Raw genomic sequence first — 19765 nt, 5'->3', positions numbered from 1 at the left:
GTGTTTATGTGACCATTGCTTACTAGCAGCGTAGTGTTCAGGAAGTGGATCCCTTGTGTGGACTGGTCCAGGCTGAGGTTGATGGTGGGATGGAAATTGTTGAAATCATGGTGGAGTTCCTCAAGGGCTTCTTTTCCATGGGTCCAGATGATGAAGATGTCATCAATGTAGTGCAAGTAGAGTAGGGGCATTAGGGGACGAGAGCTGAGGAAGTGTTGTTCTAAGTCAGCCATAAAAATGTTGGCATAGTGTGGGGCCATGCGGGTACCCATAGCAGTGCCACTGATCTGAAGGTATACATTGTCCCCAAATGTGAAATAGTTATGGGTGAGGACAAAGTCACAAAGTTCAGCCACCAGGTTTGCTGTGACATTATCAGGGATACTGTTCCTGACGGCTTGTAGTCCATCTTTGTGTGGAATGTTGGTGTAGAGGGCTTCTACATACATAGTGGCTAGGATGGTGTTTTCAGGAAGATCACAGATGGAGTGTAGTTTCCTCAAGAAGTCAGTGGTGTCTCGAAGATAGCTGGGAGTGCTGGTAGTGTAGGGCCTGAGGAGGGAGTCTACATAGCCAGACAATCCTGCTGTCAGAGTGCCAATGCCTGAGATGATGGGGCGTCCAGGATTTCCAGGTTTATGGATCTTGGGTAGCTGATAGAATACCCCAGGTCAGGGTTCTAGGGGTGTGTCTATGCGGATTTGTTCTTGTGCTTTTTCAGGGTGTTTCTTGAGCAGATGGTGTAGTTTCTTTTGGTAACCCTCAGTGGGATCAGAGGGTAATGGCTTGTAGAAAGTGGTGTTGGAGAGCTGCCTAGCAGACTCTTGTTCATATTCCGACCTATTCATGATGACGACAGCACCTCCTTTGTCAGCCTTTTTGATTATGATGTCAGAGTTGATCCTGAGGCTGTGGATGGCATTGTGTTCTGCATGGCTGAGGTTATGGGTCAAGTGATGCTGCTTTTCCACAATTTCAGCCTGTGCACGTCGGCGGAAGCACTCTATGTAGAAGTCCAGTCTGTTGTTTTGACCTTCAGGAGGAGTCCACCCAGAATCCTTCTTTTTGTAGTGTTAGTAGGAAGGTCTCTGTGGGTTAGTATGTTGTTCAGAGGTGTGTTGGAAATATTCCTTGAGTCGGAGACGTCAAAAATAGAATTCTAGGTCACCACAGAACTATATCATGTTTGTGGGGGTGGAGGGGAAGAAGGAGAGGCCCCAAGATAGGACAGATTCTTCTGCTGGGCTAAGAGTATAGCTGGATAGATTAACAATATTGCTGGGTGGGTTAAGGAAACCATTGTTGTGGCCCCTTGTGGCATGTAGTAGTTTAGATAGTTTAGTGTCCTTTTTCTTTTGTAGAGAAGCAAAGTATGTGTTGTAAATGGCTTGTCTAGTTTTGTGCTGGAAATGGCCCATCTTGATTATCACTACAAAAGGTCCCCCCTCCCCCCCCGCTGGTAATAGCTCACCTTACCTGATCACTCTCGTTACAGGGTGTATGGTAACACCCATTGTTTCATGTTCTCTGTGTATTGTGACAGGGTTGGGCCGGATGGCTACAGGAGAGTAATAGAAGACAGATATATTAGCCCCAGGTTAAGTAGGCCCCTTTTCCCTGGGTAAGGTAACAGGGAAGGTTCCAGAACAATCAGGAACCTTCTGGAGACAGTTAAGACAGACAGGCTGATTAGAACACCTGCAGCCAATCAAGAAGCTGCTAGAATCAATTAAGGCAGGCTAATCCTGGGTTTAAAAAGGAGCTCACTTCAGTTTGTGGTGCGTGTATGAGGAGCTGGGAGCAAGAGGCACTAGGAGCTGAGAGTGAGAACGCATACTGTTTGTAGGAATGAGGAGTACAAGCATTATCAGACACCAGGAGGAAAGTCCTATGGTGAGAATAAAGAAGGTGTTGGGAGGAGGCCATGGGGAAGTAGCCCAGGGAGTTGTAGGTGTCGCACAGCTGTTCCAGGAGGCACTCTAGACAGCTGCATTCCACAGGGCCCTAGGCTGAAACCCGGAGTAGAGGGCGGGCCTGGGTTCCCCCCAAATCTCCCAACTCCTGGTCAGACACAGGAGGAGTCGACCTGGACTGTGCGTTCAGAAAAACGGCCAAGCTGAGGGCTGCCGTGAAGCTCCAAGGTGAGCAAATCTGCCAATAAGCACAAGACCCACCAAGGTAGAGGAGGAACTTTGCCACAGTATATAAAATCTCCCCACTGTATTTTCTACTGCATGCATCCGATGAAGTGAGCTGTAGCTCACGAAAGCTTATGCTCAAATAAATTTGTTAGTCTCTAAGGTGCCACAAGTACTCCTGTTCTTTTTACATGGTTGTTACCATGTTTTACATGGTTGATACTTGACTTGGTATCTGCAGTTCTTTCCCCCAGCAGCTTGTGACCAGCCATGAATACAGTGTCCCCAAACAGCCTTCTTAGAGTATGGTTTAATCGGAAGAGTGGAACCACAGCATAACAGGAGAAAAGGATTAAAACAACAAAAAGCCCACATGCATCTCTATCTTACCTAAACCTTAGGTAGGCCTCACTTTTCCCAGATACCCTAGCCTCTGGAGACTGGGCTTCAGTTTGCTGTCAGCAGTCTCTGCCTCTCTCCATGGACTGGAGGATTGTCAAGCTCTGTGCGAGGGGCCCCAGGAGGACAACACAGAGGAGGAGATGCAACCTGCCCTTTATGAAGCCATCGCAGGTAATGTTAAAGGCAGTGAGGGGTTTTGTGTTGCTGGAAGTGCCATCCTTCTTGCTCTGGACACGTGCCATCTCCCAGCATCCCGGCCTGTCTTTCGGATATCTCTTCCTGTCCAGTTGTCATCTTAATCTGAATTTGACCAAAACTCACTCTTTCTTCCCCCAGTCTCCCTTTCTGTCCCCTTTCTCCATCTCCATGGACAGCCTCACCACCCTCCCAGTCATTGAGGCCCATAAGCCAGGGTCCATCTTTCAATTACCCCTCTCACTGGACCCACATGTTCAGGTCATTTTTAATCTGACCCCTTTTTCCTAAACGACATCTCTAAAATCTGCGCTTTACTCTCTCGTCCAAAACTCTCGTCCCACCCCCCTCAACTGTTATGACCTCTTCTTCTCCAGCCCTTCCTCCTTTCAAGTCTGTTTAGAACGCTGCTGTTAAAATCAACTTCTCGGGGATCTGATCACGTCAGCCTCGTCTGGGCATCCCTCTGCCGGCTCTCCCTGCACCTCCTCGTCAGACACAACCCCCTTGGCTTTCCCAGTAAGGCCCTTTGTGAGTTAACTCTGCCCTGGCTGGCTGATCTACTGCGACTGGTCCCCATGGTCGCTTTGCCAGCATTCCCACCACCACCAGTCAGTTTCTCCCTTCAGCCCTGCGTGCTCCCGCCCACGCTGCCCCCGTGCATGGGGAAAACACTCCAGTAAAATCCAAACGGCCACTGCCTCCTCCTCCTCCAGTCCCCTGCCATGAGGCCTCCCAAACCCAGCCTGCTGATCACGGCCAGGCAGATGCTGAGCTGTGGCAGTCTCTTTTCCCATCCTTCCCTTCTCCTGCTCCTGTCCTCCCACTCCCCGCAGAACCTTCTAACTCCACTGAGAAAGCTCCTTGGAGCTAGCAAACTGAACCAGTTCTTCCCCAGGCTCACTGCTTGTCTGGTGTATCCCCATCGCCCGCCCTTTGTCGGCTTCTACCTTTAGATCATAAGCTCGTCAGGGAAGGGAGTTGTAGGGGAACAGGCCCCTCAGGCTAAGATGAAGGCCAGTCCCTTGGCTGCAGGATGCAGCTCCTTTCCTTCTCCTTCTGAGAGCCCTTCAGGTCTCTGCCCCATTAATCTTCTGGAGATCTTCTTCCATGGGAAAGGGTCTGAGACATGAACGGGGCAGGGCTGATAAACATGTTGATGCTAATTATAATATTTGCCCTCTCTCTAGGAGCTCAGACCCCTATTCGTTTTGAAGGATGGTAGAGGGGAATGAGGGCACACACAGAGCCCTCTGCATGGGGGAAGTGGGGAACCTTGATATGGGGGAAATGGGGCACACACAGGGCCTCTGGCATGGAGAGGAGGACACTGGTATGGGGACTTAGGGGGGCATGGGTCAAGAGAGCATGGGGAGCATGTAGAGATCCCACGAGGTGGTGGTGGGGGGAATAGAGGGAAGCATGGAGGCCCAGTGTGTGCAATGCACTCAGCCTAAAGAAGCTACAAATCATGCAATCCCTTAACGGTCTTAAAGCACTTGACAAATGCTAATGAGAGAAGCCCCCTATAAGTGTCCCTCATGTTACATGTGGAGAAACTGAGGCACAGAAAGATGAAGCAACTTGCCCAAAAGTCACATAGGAAATGTGGGTTCAAACTGGGAATAGAATCCCTAGCCTCTCAGTGCCTCCTTGTGTTCTCACCCCCGTCCTGGCCCATTTAATTCCACCTATTTCTGTTTTTCTCTTTCCCCTTCTTTCTTCTGAATTACTGCAACATTTTGTCCTCCTGGTCTTTCTGTTGTGTAGGGGTCTGTACTGTATTCAGAACAGCAAAAGTCCAACTCAGCCTGTGACAGAAACATTTTTTTTCACACAAAAGGGAGACAGAGAATGAATTAGTCCAAACAAAAAGGTCTGCTGATACTACCCAAGGGCTCTTTAGCGATTATGAGGGGTAAACAAGGGGAGAATGGCATCAGACCTTAATGAAACGATATTGGTGTGTTGGAAATTCGGCCTAATTGGTGGACAAAATAATGAGGGGATGGGCTTATCACCCTCTTTTGGGGTTCTTTAAAAAGAGATTTGGGGGGCAATCAAAACAAGGGGATGGGTGGATTGAAAGGAATGAGCTTCACGATTCTGGCTGCCAACCCCTCCACCCGCACCTTCTCCTGGGACCCCAGAATCCACCATGCCATTGTTGAGCTGTCGTCATCCTGGTCCTGAAAGGCGTCCTAACCACACCAGGCCACAGAAAGGGAATTGATTACGTCACCACCCCACCAGCTTCAGCTAAGTCCTGAATAACACCTGGAATGTGACCCTTGGTTGCCTCCTGTCAGTCCTTTGATGTCCTTTTCCTTTGATGATTTTTTTCTCTTTCCTATCACTCTCATTTTGCCTTTTGTTTACTAACAGACTGTCTTAGCTGGCCAAGACTGTCTCTTTCGCAACACTGCTGTGAGTGCATGACCAGAGAGGCAGCTAAAAGCAACCTCTTAAACTGCCTGATGCTGGTACAAGTTTGTCAGGTCTTGTCCTGGCTATGCCTGTTTTTTCCAGTAGTGAGGCTGCAAGTGAGAGTCAACACCAGAAACAGAAACTGCATTTTCTATCTTTGCTGTTCTTTTCTGTCCCCTTTTGGGTGTGTTTGTCTTGTTTTGGCTTAAAGGAAACAGGATCAGACTTCAACAACAGCAGCTGCAGCTAGGGTTGCCAACACTGTATTTCAAAAATAATATATATATAGATTAATTAATAATAATTAATAAGCAGTACTCACCTACATTCGCCAAGGGTCTTTCTTGCTGCTTTTTGCACTCAGCACCTCCCAATCTTATTGTACAGAGATTAAAAAAAAAAGGGACATCCCGTAGAATAAGGGACTGTTGGCAACCCTAGACTCTCAAATGTTTCTCTTTTCCCCTCAAAGCACAGTTAATATCATCTAAGGACAGTCAGAAAGCTCCCTACAGCAAAAGAGAAAGGGAAGAAGAGATATTGTTAAAATGAAAGCCTCATTTAGTATTTTACATTTCAAATGCTTTAACTGTTTTTCCTTCTTTTTCTGTACCTTTAATAAAAAGTTATACAGATTTTTAATGGTGGTTGCCATGGAATTAAGCAGGCCAAGGTCTCTGTATTCAAAACCCCAAACAATGCTTAACTCTTTAGTGTACTACAATGACCAAGCCATGATAACATATTTGACTCTCTGGTCCATTTTATTCCATGGAAATTAACATAATACTTCCCAGTACCCATAGGAAACAATCTCTCTCCAACAAGGGCCCAGTGAAGAACTGAGGGATGCTGCTGGGCTGAAGTGGAAAAAAGAGACTAGAGTTTCCTGCGTGATAAAGAAATGTCTTTGTTTAATTTGGAGATCCCCATTTCCATCGCTTCCAAAGGATCAATGATTCCCAAATTGAACTCTGCAGAGCTGCTTCTGCTGAAGTAGCCATCAAACATCAGACACTCAGGCTTTCTGCTAGCCCAGATCTGGCTATTCTTAGGACTTCCAGTGGTTTTTTCAACTGACCTCCAAAGCCCTTTCTGATAAAGAGGCCCAATTCTGAAAGCAGGCCCTCAGGTGGGGCCTGTCCAAGGCTGAATGGAAAAGTAGCATTGGGATTCAAGGGCCCAGACCTGAGAAGAGTATCCAGGTGGTGTCTCCCCAAGAGCCATACAGAGGGGTGTTATCCCCTCATTGCTCCAGGACATGAAGCCTCAGAGATTGAGTAGTAACTCTGGTGATGTCTCCTCAGATCCACATAGAGAGGAACTATTCCTCACTACTCCAGAACGTGTATGGAGAATTCAGGACTGGGAGTAGCATGCTGGAAAGGAAGGTGTCTGTGAGACATCGAGGATTGACAAGTACATCTCTGGTGTAAGTCCAGTGACCTCCCTGGACTTTGTGTATGTTGCACAATATGATTAAGTTTGAAAATCTGGCCCTAAGGCAGGTGAATGTGGAAGACTCACTCCCCTCAGCTTGATTCCTAGACCTGGATCTGTGAAACAACCACTTCTCTTTGACAGCAGCTGCCAGTGAGGTTCCAGCCAGTACATCTGTGGCTCATATAAAGGTCCCAGATGCTGCAGTGAGGTATCATGAGCCACAGCTTTTAAAAGGCCTACAGCTTTTAGCATGGGAGTGAGGGGGTAGATGGGTCACTTTAGTTGGGAACCTAGGTCTAGTCTGAGAAGAAAGGAGACTGCACACACAGGGAGGTGATTTGGTGATCCTTTAATGCAATTAGATAGTATGAGTGATACAGAGAATACATGAGTCGGAAGTCAGTGAGATGTTGTTGTCCCAGTGAGGAGAAGGAGCAGCCCCTCTTCTATTAGTTGGCCAGGCTCTGAACCTAGTCCTTGCGGACCAGCAATTACCCTCTATTGTCCCCACTGATGGGTTTCAGCCTCAGAACTATCATGTGGATGGGGCATGGCTAGCTTCTCTCTGAAAACCAAGGAATTTGAGCAAAGAATGTTATGGGTAAAGGTAAAAAGGGGCCTCTTTACCCTTCACACTCTCTGTTCCTGCCCTGGCAATTCCAGTGGAGGAAGGAAGAGAGATGCTCCTCCCTGATGTAGTTACAATGGAATAGATAACCCATTGTTTCTGACTCCCTACTCTGGCACAGCCGCAATGCAGTTGGGTCTGTTGCACAAAGAGTAGATGGGATCAAAGGTCAGCCAATCTGCTGGGACATCTGACCTCAACACCTGGTGAGATGGCAGTGCCCTAGGGTGAGAAGAATCTATTTGTGTGATCCCTCTCCCTCCTCATATCTGCTCATGGTCCCTATGATCCAGTCCCGGTAGCGCCCCACTCTGGTGTAAAGGCCATATGTGCCACACCGTGGTCCCCAGGAGACCAGGCCACCCACATAGTACTGTCTGTCATTGTGGGGGTCTTTGATGGCATAGGCTCCGCCACTGTCCCCAGAACAGCTGTCCTTTGTGCCATCTCCAGCACAGACCATGTTGTCAGTGAATTGGAAAGTGGTGGAATCAGCAGGTGGCTTCGGCTTCACACTACGGCATTGTGCCATGTCCACCACAGGGATCTGCGCCTTCATGAGATGGTAGACTCTGCTTCGGTTCTCTGTCCGGCCCCAGCCAGATATGTAGCCCAGTCTGCCTTTCTCCAGCTCATATTCAGGGGAACCACCAGGGAGGCAGAGTGGTGAGATCTTGGGGCCCATCTTCACAGGCGCCATCAGCTTCAGCAGCGCAATGTCATTATCAAAATTTGTCCGAGCTTCTGGGTTTGCCACCTTCATCCAGTTAGGGTGAATGAACACTTCTTCTTCAAAGAGCTGTATGGGCTCCTCCTTCTGGAACTGTTGGTTGATGTTGGTCACCCCAGCATACATTGTGGGCTTGCTATTTGAATCATCCAGCACATGAGCTGCAGTCAGCACCCAGCGGTCCGAAATAAGTACCCCACCTCCCCGTGGGTGTTGGAATAAGACCTGCCAGGGGAAGTTGCCTGGCTTAGCACGGGTGCCCCCAAAAATCCTCTGCTGCTCCTCGATGGGTGTACTGGGGATCCCACAGACTAGAAGGGAAATAAAAAGGGAGAAACGCAATGGGAGAATTACCACTTGCTAGTAGGGTGGTTGTCTGTGCATCACTAAAAACCCCATAGTCCCCTCTCTCTCCTGTTTCCTTGACATCACCCTGGTCCAGAGTAACCTGTGTCTATGGCAGTTCTCTGTCAAATAATCTGCATCCAAAGTTTACAGAAAAGAAGAACTAAGGAACAGGGTTGTCAAATGATTAAAAAAATAATCACAATTAATTGTGAGTTTACAAAAATAGTCGTGAATAATCGCACTTTTAATCACACTGTTAAACAATAACAGAATACCAATTTAAATATATTATAAATATTTTGGATGTTTTTCTACATTTTCAATATATTGATTTCAATTACAACACAAAATACAAAGTGTACACTGCTCACTTTATATTATTATTTTTATTACAAATATTTTGCACTGTAAAAAAGATAAAAGAAATAGTATTTGTCAATTTATCTCATACAAGTACTGTAATGCAATCTCTTTATCATGAAAATGCAGCTTACAAATGTAGAATTTTTTTTTACTTAACTGCACTCAAAACCAAAACAATGTAGAACTTTAGAGCCAGAAGCCCGCTCAGTCCTACTTCTTGTTCAGCCAATCACTAAGACAACCAAGTTTGTTTACATTTACGGAAGATAATGCTGCCTGATTCTTATTTACAATATCACCTGAAAGTGAGAAAGTGGTGTTCGCATGGCACTGTTGTAATATAAAGTGAGCAGTGTACACTTTGTATTTTGTATTGTAAATGAAGTCAATATACTTGAAAATGTAGAAAAACATCCAAAAATATTTATAATAAATTTAAATTGGTATTCTATTATTGTTTAACAGTGTAATTAAAAGTGCAATTTATCTCAACTATTTTTTAAAATCTCATTAATTTGTTTTGCGTTAATCGCTTGAGTTAAATGTGATTAATTGACAGCCCACAGTAAGCAAATTTGGAAATAGAAAGTTTATTAACTTCAGTGAAGTATAAAAATGCCCATCCTTAAATTGTTCACATTGTTGTTGAAGCCATGTTGGTTGAAGAAGAACTCTGTGTAGCTCAAAAGCTTGTACCTTCCACCAACAAAAGTGGGTCCTCACCCACCTTGTCTCCTATGCACCCTCAAATTCTAATGTAGAAGTCAAGAAATTCACAGTTAAAGTCACCCAAACAGGCTCAGTTCTGCCCTTTTATCACTGCCAATCTCATATCGTCCATCTACTGTTCCCATCATTCTTGTTTTGCAATATTGTCCCTTAAGATGAAGGATTTCTTTGTGAAGGAGCTTGGTAAAGGCCGTAGAAAGAATTAAATCAGACAAACCCACTCTTTTGGAGAATATATATATGGACTCTGGATAGTCTGAAGTATAATGCACTGGTTTTACACATAGCTGTCTTTGATCTTTTGCCATCACACTCTTCTCTGCTTGTGGTATGTAAATCCTATAGTGTAGGGGCTTTGGTTAGGAGAATCACAGGCAATGAGTCTCATGGATGCAGTGAAGCTGTGTGTTCTTTGAGGATAAAGTTGTCTGTGAGATTCAGCTTATTCAGTGATAATACAAGGCCCCACACGTAAGGCTGCTCACTATCATAATCTGTGAAGTCTGTGATTATTATTCACAATTATCCATCATTCTTTTGTGGATTTTATTCAATTAAAGTTAATGTCCCTAGTTTAGAATGTTAGGTTGTACAATTGCCAGGGCACAGTTTCAAACTTCACTGAAACTTAATTCATTGTTCTGTCATGGAGTTTCCTTAGTTTTATTTTTTAAAACATGTTTCAGGAGTTTCCCTTTCACAGGAGTCTATGCAGACATTGCAAGGTTCATGTCACAGAGTGAGCTGGCCCTTTCAGGGGGGCTGGCTCAGCCCCATCAGTACCTAGTTATCCACCTCCCGGATGGTGAGTTTGAGCTGGACCTGGTGGTTGGTTCAGGTGACCAGGCATCATATATCTGTAGTCATGAGTTGGTGCTTTCTATCAGAGGGAGCCTGCTGAATGAGTCACAAGTGAGAGACCTATAGGAGACCCAGAAAGCACTAAGGAAGAAGCTCTCCATACTAGCTAGAGGGACAGGCCTGGCTGGAGCTAACTGCAGCAAGGGGCAGGAGCAACTTAAGGAGCAATTAGAGACCCTGAGAAAGGATATTCAAGGTAGTCTGGCCAGGAGAACATGGATGAATATTGAAGAGAGTTAACATTTATGCTTTCTTAGGGGTTTAGGCTGGGCTTTCCAGCGAAGGTGAGTGAAGTCCCCTGTCTATTGCCCTGCTCCAAGAGCACATAATGGACTGCTGAGTCCAGGAGGGGGCTACAAGAGAAGCTACATCCAAGAGAGGGTGAAAAGTTTATGGGGCCTGGTGAGGATGCACCTGACTAAACTGGGGAAGACCCAGCGTGAGGTTGCTGGACATCTGTTTTGTTTTTTAGACGTTTTTTGTTTACCTGCTGGAAGGGGATGAATTTTAATTTGTCTGAAGGGCTAAAACATGAGAACCAGCATAGGCAATAGTAGGGAAACTGAGGCGGAAGCAGGGTCCAATACTGGCTGCAGTGAGACCCTGTTCTGGTTCACTAGAAGACTGGTAGAGTTTATGTACTTCCCAGCTTCCTTCTGCTGCTCCCTCTGATCTTTCTCAGGAACCCACCGATCTCAGAAACACCAGATCTAATGTGACTCAAATTACCAGTCAAATTCTGCCCTGGAAAAGGAACCCAATTTTTCAGGCAGATTGGTTCAGCTTTCTTTAAATTAGAGAGAAGTGATGGAGAGAAACTGACTTTTAATGGTGATTGGGTCTCCACAAAACACACACACACACACACAGAGAACATGCACACATAGACAAAGTTCTTTGTGATACCTGGGACACACGCTGGAAGCTCTGTTCCCATCTCTTCACTCACCCATTTCCCGCTGGCTGAACACCGATAAAGCCCTTGGAAAACACAGAAGCATGGAAAGGATTTCAGTACAAAACATCATGAGAATGTGACCAACAATTCTGGGGAACTGGTTTTCTTAGATCCTGTGGCAAGAAGGGATGACTGTGATCACCTAGTCTGCAAAACACAGGGCACAGGACTTCCATTAATTTATTAATTCCTGTGTGGGCTAGAGCAGATCTTTTAGAAAAACATCCAATTTTGATTTTAAAATGGCTAGTGATGGAGAATTCACAGTGGTCCTTGGTCAGTTGTTCCAATGGATTAGTTACCCACCCTGTTAAAAATTTGCCTTATTTCCAGTATGAATTTGTCTAGCTTCAATTTCCAGCCATTGGATCTTGTTATACTTTTGTATGCGAGACTGAAGAGTCTATTATCAAACTTCTGTTCTCCATATAGGTACTTGTAGACTGAGATCAAGTCACCCATTAACCTTCTCTTTGTTAAGTTAAATAGATTGAACTTCTTGAGTCTAGCACTATAAGGCATGTTTTCCAAACTTTTAATCATTCTCATAGCTCTTCTCTGAACCTTCTCCAATTTATCAGCATCTTAAATGAATTAGGGACCTCTGTGTTCTGACTGGACCCAGTATTCCAGTAGTGGCCATATCAGTGCCAAATACAGAGGTAATATAATCTTCCTACAGCTACTCAATATTCCCATTTATACATCCAAGGATCACATTAGCTCTTTTGGCCACAGCGTCACACTGGGAGTTCACAATTATCCATCATGACCCCCAAGTCTTTGTCAGGATCATGGCTTTCTAGGCTAGAATTCCCCCATCCTACAAATATGGCCTACATTCTTTGTTTCTAAATGCATACATTTACATTTGGCTGTATTAAAATGTTAAAACAAAGTGTTTGCTTGTGCCCAGTTTACCAACCAAGCCAGATCTCTCTGTATCAGTGACCTGTCCTTTTCATTATTTACCACTGCCCCAATTTTTGTGTTATCTGCAAACTTTATCGGTGACAATTTTATGTTTTCTTCCAGCTCATTGATAAAAACCCTAAAAAGCCTAGGGCCAAGAACCAATGCCTGTGGGACCCCACTGGAAACACTGCTCTATGATGCTTCCCCATTTACAATTACATTTTGAGACCTATCAGTTAGCCAGTTTTTAATCTAGTTAATGTGTGGAAAGGGAGAGATTATTGTGCAAAGGTGACAGACTGATAGTGAGTACAGCCCAGTTAGCAGCAGAGTGAGCTCCCCCTCACACAGACGCAGAACCCCTGCCAATGTGCCTCAGCCCCTACCCTAGCAGGGAGTATGGTCTCTGTCCTATTAAATCCTTGACCTCTCTTCTGAAGCTGCCAGTGGCAGAGACTATCAGTGCCAATTGTGATGGTGGGTTTTTTGTGGTTTGGGCACCTGGGAGCTAGACTGAGAGCTCAGTAACACAATGCAAACAAACCACCAAACTCAGACACCATGGCAGTGACCATTGAACAGGACCATTAGCTACAAGCCCACCCAATTAGGGGTTTTTATCTGGGCGAGGCTGGGCTACACTAAACAGTTCAGTCTTCCCTAGGAATATAGTCCCAGCCTCAGCCCCATGAGGGGATCTTACTGGTGGCAGTCAGAATACAGCAATGGACAATGTTCTTTCTTGGGCCTTTAATCACAGGCAGATGCCACCATGGCTGGGGAATGCCTACCATCCCCTCTGGTTTGCAGGGTATAATATGGTTCTTCGCAGTCATAGCGGATAACGGCTTCATACTGAGTCTCCTCAAATCCTGACAGGTAGGTGGCTTTGCCATTGTCAATAGTGTCAGGGACACCACAGTTCACAGCTGCAGAGAAAAACAGAAAGGACGGTTATCAAAGGGGTATCCCCACCCAACAATCCATTTACACTCTCTGACTAGGAACCACTGCAACTCCTCATTCGTCACTGGTCATCACTGCACTAGGCAGGCTCAGAGACCATTCCTCATTCCCCTGTGGATCACCCATTCCCTCACATCTAAGGTCAGATTGAAACTAATGCCCTAACGCTGAAAGGCCCGTATCCCATTTCCAGATCTCCGACAGCCATAGAGGAAAGGGAAACTTACGGACACATTTGTGGTGCGAGTTGCTCCATTCTCCATTGCTTTGGCAGCTGGAGTGAAAGGCTGCTAGGCTGCCTTGTTGCTGAGTGAAAGAAGACTGTGTGTCAGTTACTGAGAGTAAAATGTAACCAAATTAAGCTCCCCTGTGGAGGGATTTCACTGAGATGTAGGGATCTCTGCAGAGCAGTCAGGTATAGAGGGAGGCAGAGTACTAGGTTAGACAAGGCTATTGATCTGACCTAGTCTGGGGTGGGGTGGAAGGTGTGACGTCATGGGGCTAAACAGGCCCAGTGGTCTGAGTTAGCCATAGCAAGACCAGTTTCAAGACTAGTGAGGGCATCCAGAGCCACTGCAGAGCTGTTGAGGAAGGGGTCCCCATTTGTTCAAGTGGTTCTGTGCTGAAATCTGCACACAACATATTCTCTCCCTGTCAGGTTTTAAGGAACTGACCTTCAGCTTCCGTGGTGGGTAGGGAGGAAGGAGAAGGTGCTTCAGAGTGCCTGGGAGAGGTACTTTGAGGTCAACAGGGTTCTCAGGACATCTGGGGGGAAGGGATCATAGGACCCCATTGCAGGGCTGGATGGGCAGCTTACCATCTCAACCTCATAACCTTCCATGCAGGTCACCTTCACATAGTCCTTGAAGATGTAGTTGTCCTTCAGGGGGTCAAGAATAGAGTTTGGGGTGACAGTCTGGGGACAGGTTATTGCTTTGGGGAGGAAAGAGGATATCAGTGACTGATCAGTTTGAGACTCACTTTCTCTTTTTTCCCACCTTTCTCTCTTTGACTCCCAGCCAGCAACCACCCTTTCACTGAAGCAACAGGCATCCACTTAGCCAAACCATCTATCCATCCTCTCTGTCTCAGAGCAGCAAAGTGAGCATTTTCCAAGGGTATTTACTCACGGTCCCCAAAGTAGCGCATTTTCCAGCCTTTCTTTTGTGCTGTTTTGTCTGTTTGGAAGATAATATCAAGAATATTGCTCCTGGTTTTAATTTTTGGAGGCCCTGGGAATTTGTTGCCACAATAGGGACCAAAATGTTGTTTTCCGTCTGTGAACTGGGAAAATAATAATCAAGAAGCAATGAAAAATTGGAAGAGAAGAGTAGGAGACAGAGAGAAAGTGAGAGAGATGGAGTCAAGGGGTGGGGGTTGGGTGGAATCTTAACAGGGATATACAGTTGGGATTAAGGCTGAGCAAGGAGAGGGGGCCCAGAATGTGAGGGGAAGGAAATCTCTAGGGGGGGAGGGACACATCTGGGATTAGGGGTGAGCAGGGAGAGGGGAACCCTGAGTATGAGGGGAGGGGAATCTCTAGGAAGACATGGCTGAGATCAGGGGTGAGCAGGGTAAGGGGACCCCAGTCATAAAGATCTCCTCTGTGTACCCCACCACCTACTGTTAAGCTGTCGGGGCAGTTCCCTTCTGAGTCGGCCGGTTCTACATCAAAGTCCCCACTCCTGATGTTCAGCACCACATGGTAGCCCGGCTCCAGGACCACACGGTATTCACAGTACAAGCTCTCAGGATACAGGTTGGGGTAGTTGGGGCTGGAGATTTCCCCTGACAGCTCAGTGAATACACTCCCACTGCAGTTCACTAGGGTTGAGGAAGGAACATGGACAGGGAGGTCAAGAAGGGAGATGAGGGGAGAGCCCCCACCTTCCAATCCACCTCCAGTGTCCTATCACCTGCATTAATCATGTCGAGACATTGCATCAGCCAGAAATGAGAACTTGTCTCTCCCCTTGGTGGACCAGGAGAGGATTGTTCTCCCATCCACTTTCTGGGAATCTCATTTCCTAGTGTCCTGAGCAGTGGTGCTCTGGGTCCTTCATCTGGGGAGACAACTGCACAGATCCCCCTGGAATGGGTGATGGATCCTGAGCACCTGTCCTTTGGTTCAATCTCATCCCCATTTCTCCTAGTTCTCTCCCTTCAGCCTTCCAGAAACAATGCCCCATCATCTCTGATTTGTGCCCCTCACACATATATAGATAGTGTTTATGTTACACAACCAACAAGGGCTTTGCCTAGCTGGTGGGATTTAGCTCTTTGAATGTACCCCTCTGATTCCCTGTGCATTTTGGGCTCCTCTCTGAGCTCTCTCAGTTTGTCACTCTTTTCTTATAATTAAGGATCCCATGCTGCCTACAGTACCCCAGGTGGGGTCTCCCCAAGTTCTATGGAGAAGGACTGTCCCCTCTCTGTTCTGGGATGTGAGGCCTCTGAGACTGAGTCCCCTGCAGCTGAGCACAGTATCCTGGTGGGATCTTCTCAGGACTGTATTGATACTTCCATGCTCCAGGATGCTTCCATTTATTCAACCTCCAAAATTGCACTGGCCTCTCTGGAAGCCAAAACACTTTGCAAACTTCTGGTTTACTGGTCTCTTTAGTTCTTTACTGTCTCCCATTGTTTAGTGCTATTCCTCCCCATTCAGATGGTGAATCATTTTGCTATTCCCATTCTATATCCCATTGGTTTATTGTCCTGTACTCCCTGTTTATTGCAGCTCCTTCCCATTTACCATCCCCTGTGCATTTCCTTAACAGTCAGACCACCCATGGAGAAGTTCCTCCCAGTTCAGTATCAGTGGTGCCTATATCACCTCCTGCTCTTACCTCCACACGTCTTCTGATCCTCATGCAGGAAGTACTCTGGGGGGCAGGAGCAGAAGTAACCACCAATGTAGTTATTGCAATAGTGGCTGCAGGCATCCTCCATGAAATCCATGCACTCATTCACATCTGCAAGGAGTAAAGGGAGACCAGAGTGTGCCGAGCATGAGAGAGGAAACTGGGGGAAGAAAGCAGGTTATGATTAGGGAGTGGGGTAAACAGGCATTGATGCCAAGCAGTAGAGGTCTCTCGAGTAGAAGCACTGAAGCAGGGTGCTGACTGGCACTGCTGTGGAGAAGCTCACTCTGCTGGTGTCTCTCCCAGTTGGGCAGTGATAGGACAGCACTGTGAGGAAGACCTTGGTGCCAAAGCCCCTCCCTCCTGCCAGTCGTTGGACATGCTCAACAGAAACTCATGTCCACAGGGCACTCTAGAGACTCAGAGGCAGGCCCAGTCTTACCCACTGCAACATAGTAGGCAGCGAAACCAGTGAAACGCTCCTCATTGGAAAAGTCTGACTGGAAAATCACAGTCAGGGTGTTATAAGGGACATAGAATTCCTTCAGGATTGGGGAACCAGGGTCTTTGCTGCGTTTTCGCCCACAGAGCAGGCCCTCGACATGGTCACCGGACAGGATCTGCAGAGGGACAGACAGAGAAGTCTTGTCTCACTAGAGAAATTTGTTGTGGTTATCAACATTTGAGCCCCTTGGCACAATAGCAATATGCCCCATGTCTACACCCAAGCTCCCTCAGCAGCTCATTATCATGCAACCAGTTACACTGCATAGTTTATGATTGTTCAGAGGTTAACTTTGAGTCATTTCAGGCTTAAGTGTTTGGGTGCCAGCATGAAGGTCAATGGCAGTCATAGCTAAAATAGCCTTTGCACAAACAGGGTTCATTGACTGAGGTCATGACTGGAAGGGGGCATTAGTAGCAGTTGGGAGGGCATTTCTAATGGAGACAATGTGGGGGACATAATTGGAAGGGAAATGGGGTGGGTAAGAGTGGACACTGACTGGCAAACTACCGGAGGCTCAGTGGCTGAGACAGCTGTGGAATGGAGCTGGTAGCTCTGCGTATAATCCTGTAGTGAGAACAGGTGACCAGAGGGCATTGAAACTGAATTGGTTTAAACAGTGCTAGTGTGGATACCAGGCAAAACTTAAATTGATTCAGCTATGGCTAGTGTGGACGCACTGAATCATTTGTGCTTCGGTTCAACACCAGGAGGGGCTAGTAGGTCCCCTATTCCAGTCCTGGGCTCCCATACAGAGTTCTTCCCCACAGGTCCCACTGAGCTCTGCTGCTGCTCCTCAGTCCTGCCCCACAATCCCCTCTGTTCCCCTGAGTAGGGGTGGATGGGGTACTGTACCTTCACAGAGTCATATTCGCAGTCCTGGGATGGCTCTATGTCTAGGTGGGTGAAATAGAGGTGGATGCCATACCCTGGGGGGACACTGATTTCCCAGGACTCCTTCACATCATTGGGGTACCCCTGAGGATAGTTAGGGGACAGAATCTCGCCATACATGGGGGCTGCATCAGCCCAGGCCAGGAGGCAACAGAGGATGAGCCACCTGAGAGAGGGAAGAGGAAGGCAATGTTACCGGAGTGCTCTATGTCTGGTTATATGTAAATAGTTAATAGAAAAGTGCCAGTGGGTGGCTCTGAAGATTAATATGTAGCCTAGTTCCAGAGTTTTTCAATAGCAATGAGACTTGCTGTTGTACACTGAGAATAGCTTGCAGCTCTTTACATGGTGCTCTTGCCAGGTGAGACATTGGCACTGATTCCATTCCCAGACCTAGTCTTCCACTTCCTGGGTGCTGGAAGTGCTACAGGGGCTGGGTCCAGCACTGCCTGGGGGTTAGTCCCTGCAGGGAAGCTAGGTCCCATTCCCTGTTTCCATCCCTGGGACCTGGGAAAGCTGTAGTTAAATCCAGATTTCAGAATTGATGCAAGACTCAAGGAGAGCAGCATTGTTCATTAAATTATTAATTAGCCAAAACTCCCCTTCTATACCCAGCAACTCACCACTTCTGCAAAAGTTCCATCCTGTGTCCTTCCTGAAAAGCCTCAGCTTCTGGACTTTGGAGTTACGGGACTGGGACAAAAACAACAGCACTGATTAGTGTTTTCTCTCTGTGTGCGTGCTTGGTGGGCAGGACAACAGTTTCAATGTCCCAACTCATGGGGAACGTGCCAAAGCAACTTTAGTTCCTATGCCTGGAGAGGAAGCTGTACCTCTCATCCAAACAACAGCAACTCCTCCACTATAGCACCTCAGCACCATGGTGGGGTGTAGGGGTCAGTACTGACTCACAGTGGAGAGCACCCCCTATGAATCACACACACACCCAATCACACAGCATCCTCAAGCACCAGGCTAAGGTATTTGAATCAGTACTAACTCAATGCAGAAAGTGCTCCCTGCTGAGTCACCCAGCTTACAGCACAGAATCCCCTGTACTATACTGGAGTCTGGGGACAGTGCCTCCTACTGCTTTCTGCTGTACCACACGGATTAACCCCTTTCCGATCCAAGCAACCCAAACAATAGCAATGGGGAACGGTGTCCATGCCCATTTCTAACGTTAGTTTGGGAGATTTTTACCTTCTCTCTCCGTCTTTGCCTGTTTCTCTCTCCCTGTCCCGTCTCTCTTTTTTTCTGTCTCCAGACCACATCCCAGTCAGTGATGTAGGGAATTGACAGGGAAGGGTCTGAGCCTTTACTCACAATGCTGTAGCACCCCCTGCCTGTGGAATGTGGCTTCCCTGCCTCTCCTTCTCAGATAAAGCTTTTTCACGTCCTAAGCTCCCACGCAGCGGAATTTCCAGAGCCTGTTTCACAATCCCCTTGGCTGAGTCCCTGGGATGGGAGCATGTGGATCTGGGCTGGGTTAGCACATGCTGGTTTTCGGGGAAATCAGGTGACTTTTGGGAAGAGGGAGGGCAAGGGAAATTCCAGCTGGAAGGAATTAATCTCTGACACACACACATCCCACTCGCGGGAGGCTGGCTGTGAAGGTCAGAGGATTTGGAGAAGGAGCAACCCTGATAAGAAGTTGTCAATAAAGGCTTTAAGTGTTAAGAAAAGGTGCTGGCCCCTCAGCTCCAGACAGTCATAGAGCAGCCACCACAACTACACTGTCCCCTGCTAAAGTGCCTCACCAGGACTCCTTCGAAGGAGAAAGGTGATTCAGTCTCTGCGGCCCATTCACTCCTGGGTCTCTCTGCTTGAGGCTGCCAGCATTGGCCAGTTAGTGCCAGTTGATCCGCTGGTTTTTGCACTATGACCCCTTGCCATGTTAGGAACTGGGCTGAGAGCCCACAAACTTGTTTCACATACAACGACCCAGCAATTGACCATGAGATTCAATGTGGGGCCATCATCACAGTCAACCTGGGCTATGTTAGAACTGGGGCCCTAGAGAAGTTTCATATCTTATTCCCAGACATTCCCCCTAAACCAGCCAGATTGAGACCTGATTGGAGACTGTGGCCTAGGGGTGAAAGGACGCTTATCTCCTTCCTCAACCTCTCATCCCCGAGCCAGCCAAATCTCCCATCCTGGCGCTGGATTGGAAAGGATGACCCTACAGGTTCCAACTCCCATTCCTACTCTTAGCAGTGAAGTTATGCATCTGAGGGCTTCACTCAAAGCGAGTGAGTTTCAGTTGGACATGGCTAGTGTGCTAGCTAAACCCCCATAAACTCCACCTTTTTTCTAGGGTGGATGCAGGGTAACACCTGGAGCTTGATTTTAGTTGACTGAGGTGTAGCCTATGCAAGATAAAAGTGTTCTTCTTG

General features: G+C 47.0%; 1 protein-coding gene across 1 annotated transcript; it reads right to left on the bottom strand.

The window, feature by feature from the left end:
- Positions 1–6943: 6943 nt before the first annotated feature.
- On the bottom strand, positions 6944–18661 carry C1S (complement C1s). Its single transcript, XM_074934374.1, has 12 exons — positions 18570–18661; positions 17990–18059; positions 17328–17532; positions 16410–16587; positions 15953–16078; positions 14728–14927; positions 14234–14387; positions 13921–14036; positions 13331–13409; positions 12929–13066; positions 11171–11245; positions 6944–8274 (listed from the first exon to the last, which is right to left on the bottom strand). Exons 2-12 carry the CDS (start codon positions 18007–18009, stop codon positions 7472–7474), a joined length of 2094 nt encoding a protein of 697 aa, XP_074790475.1. The 5' UTR covers positions 18010–18059; positions 18570–18661; the 3' UTR covers positions 6944–7471.
- Between the last annotated feature and the right edge of the window lie 1104 nt (positions 18662–19765).

The sequence above is a fragment of the Natator depressus genome, chromosome 1 (assembly GCF_965152275.1).
Source record: "Natator depressus isolate rNatDep1 chromosome 1, rNatDep2.hap1, whole genome shotgun sequence".
Classification (NCBI taxonomy): domain Eukaryota; kingdom Metazoa; phylum Chordata; order Testudines; family Cheloniidae; genus Natator; species Natator depressus.
The sequence above is the reverse complement of the archived record's forward strand: the minus strand, read 5'-3'. Positions and strand labels throughout refer to the sequence as shown.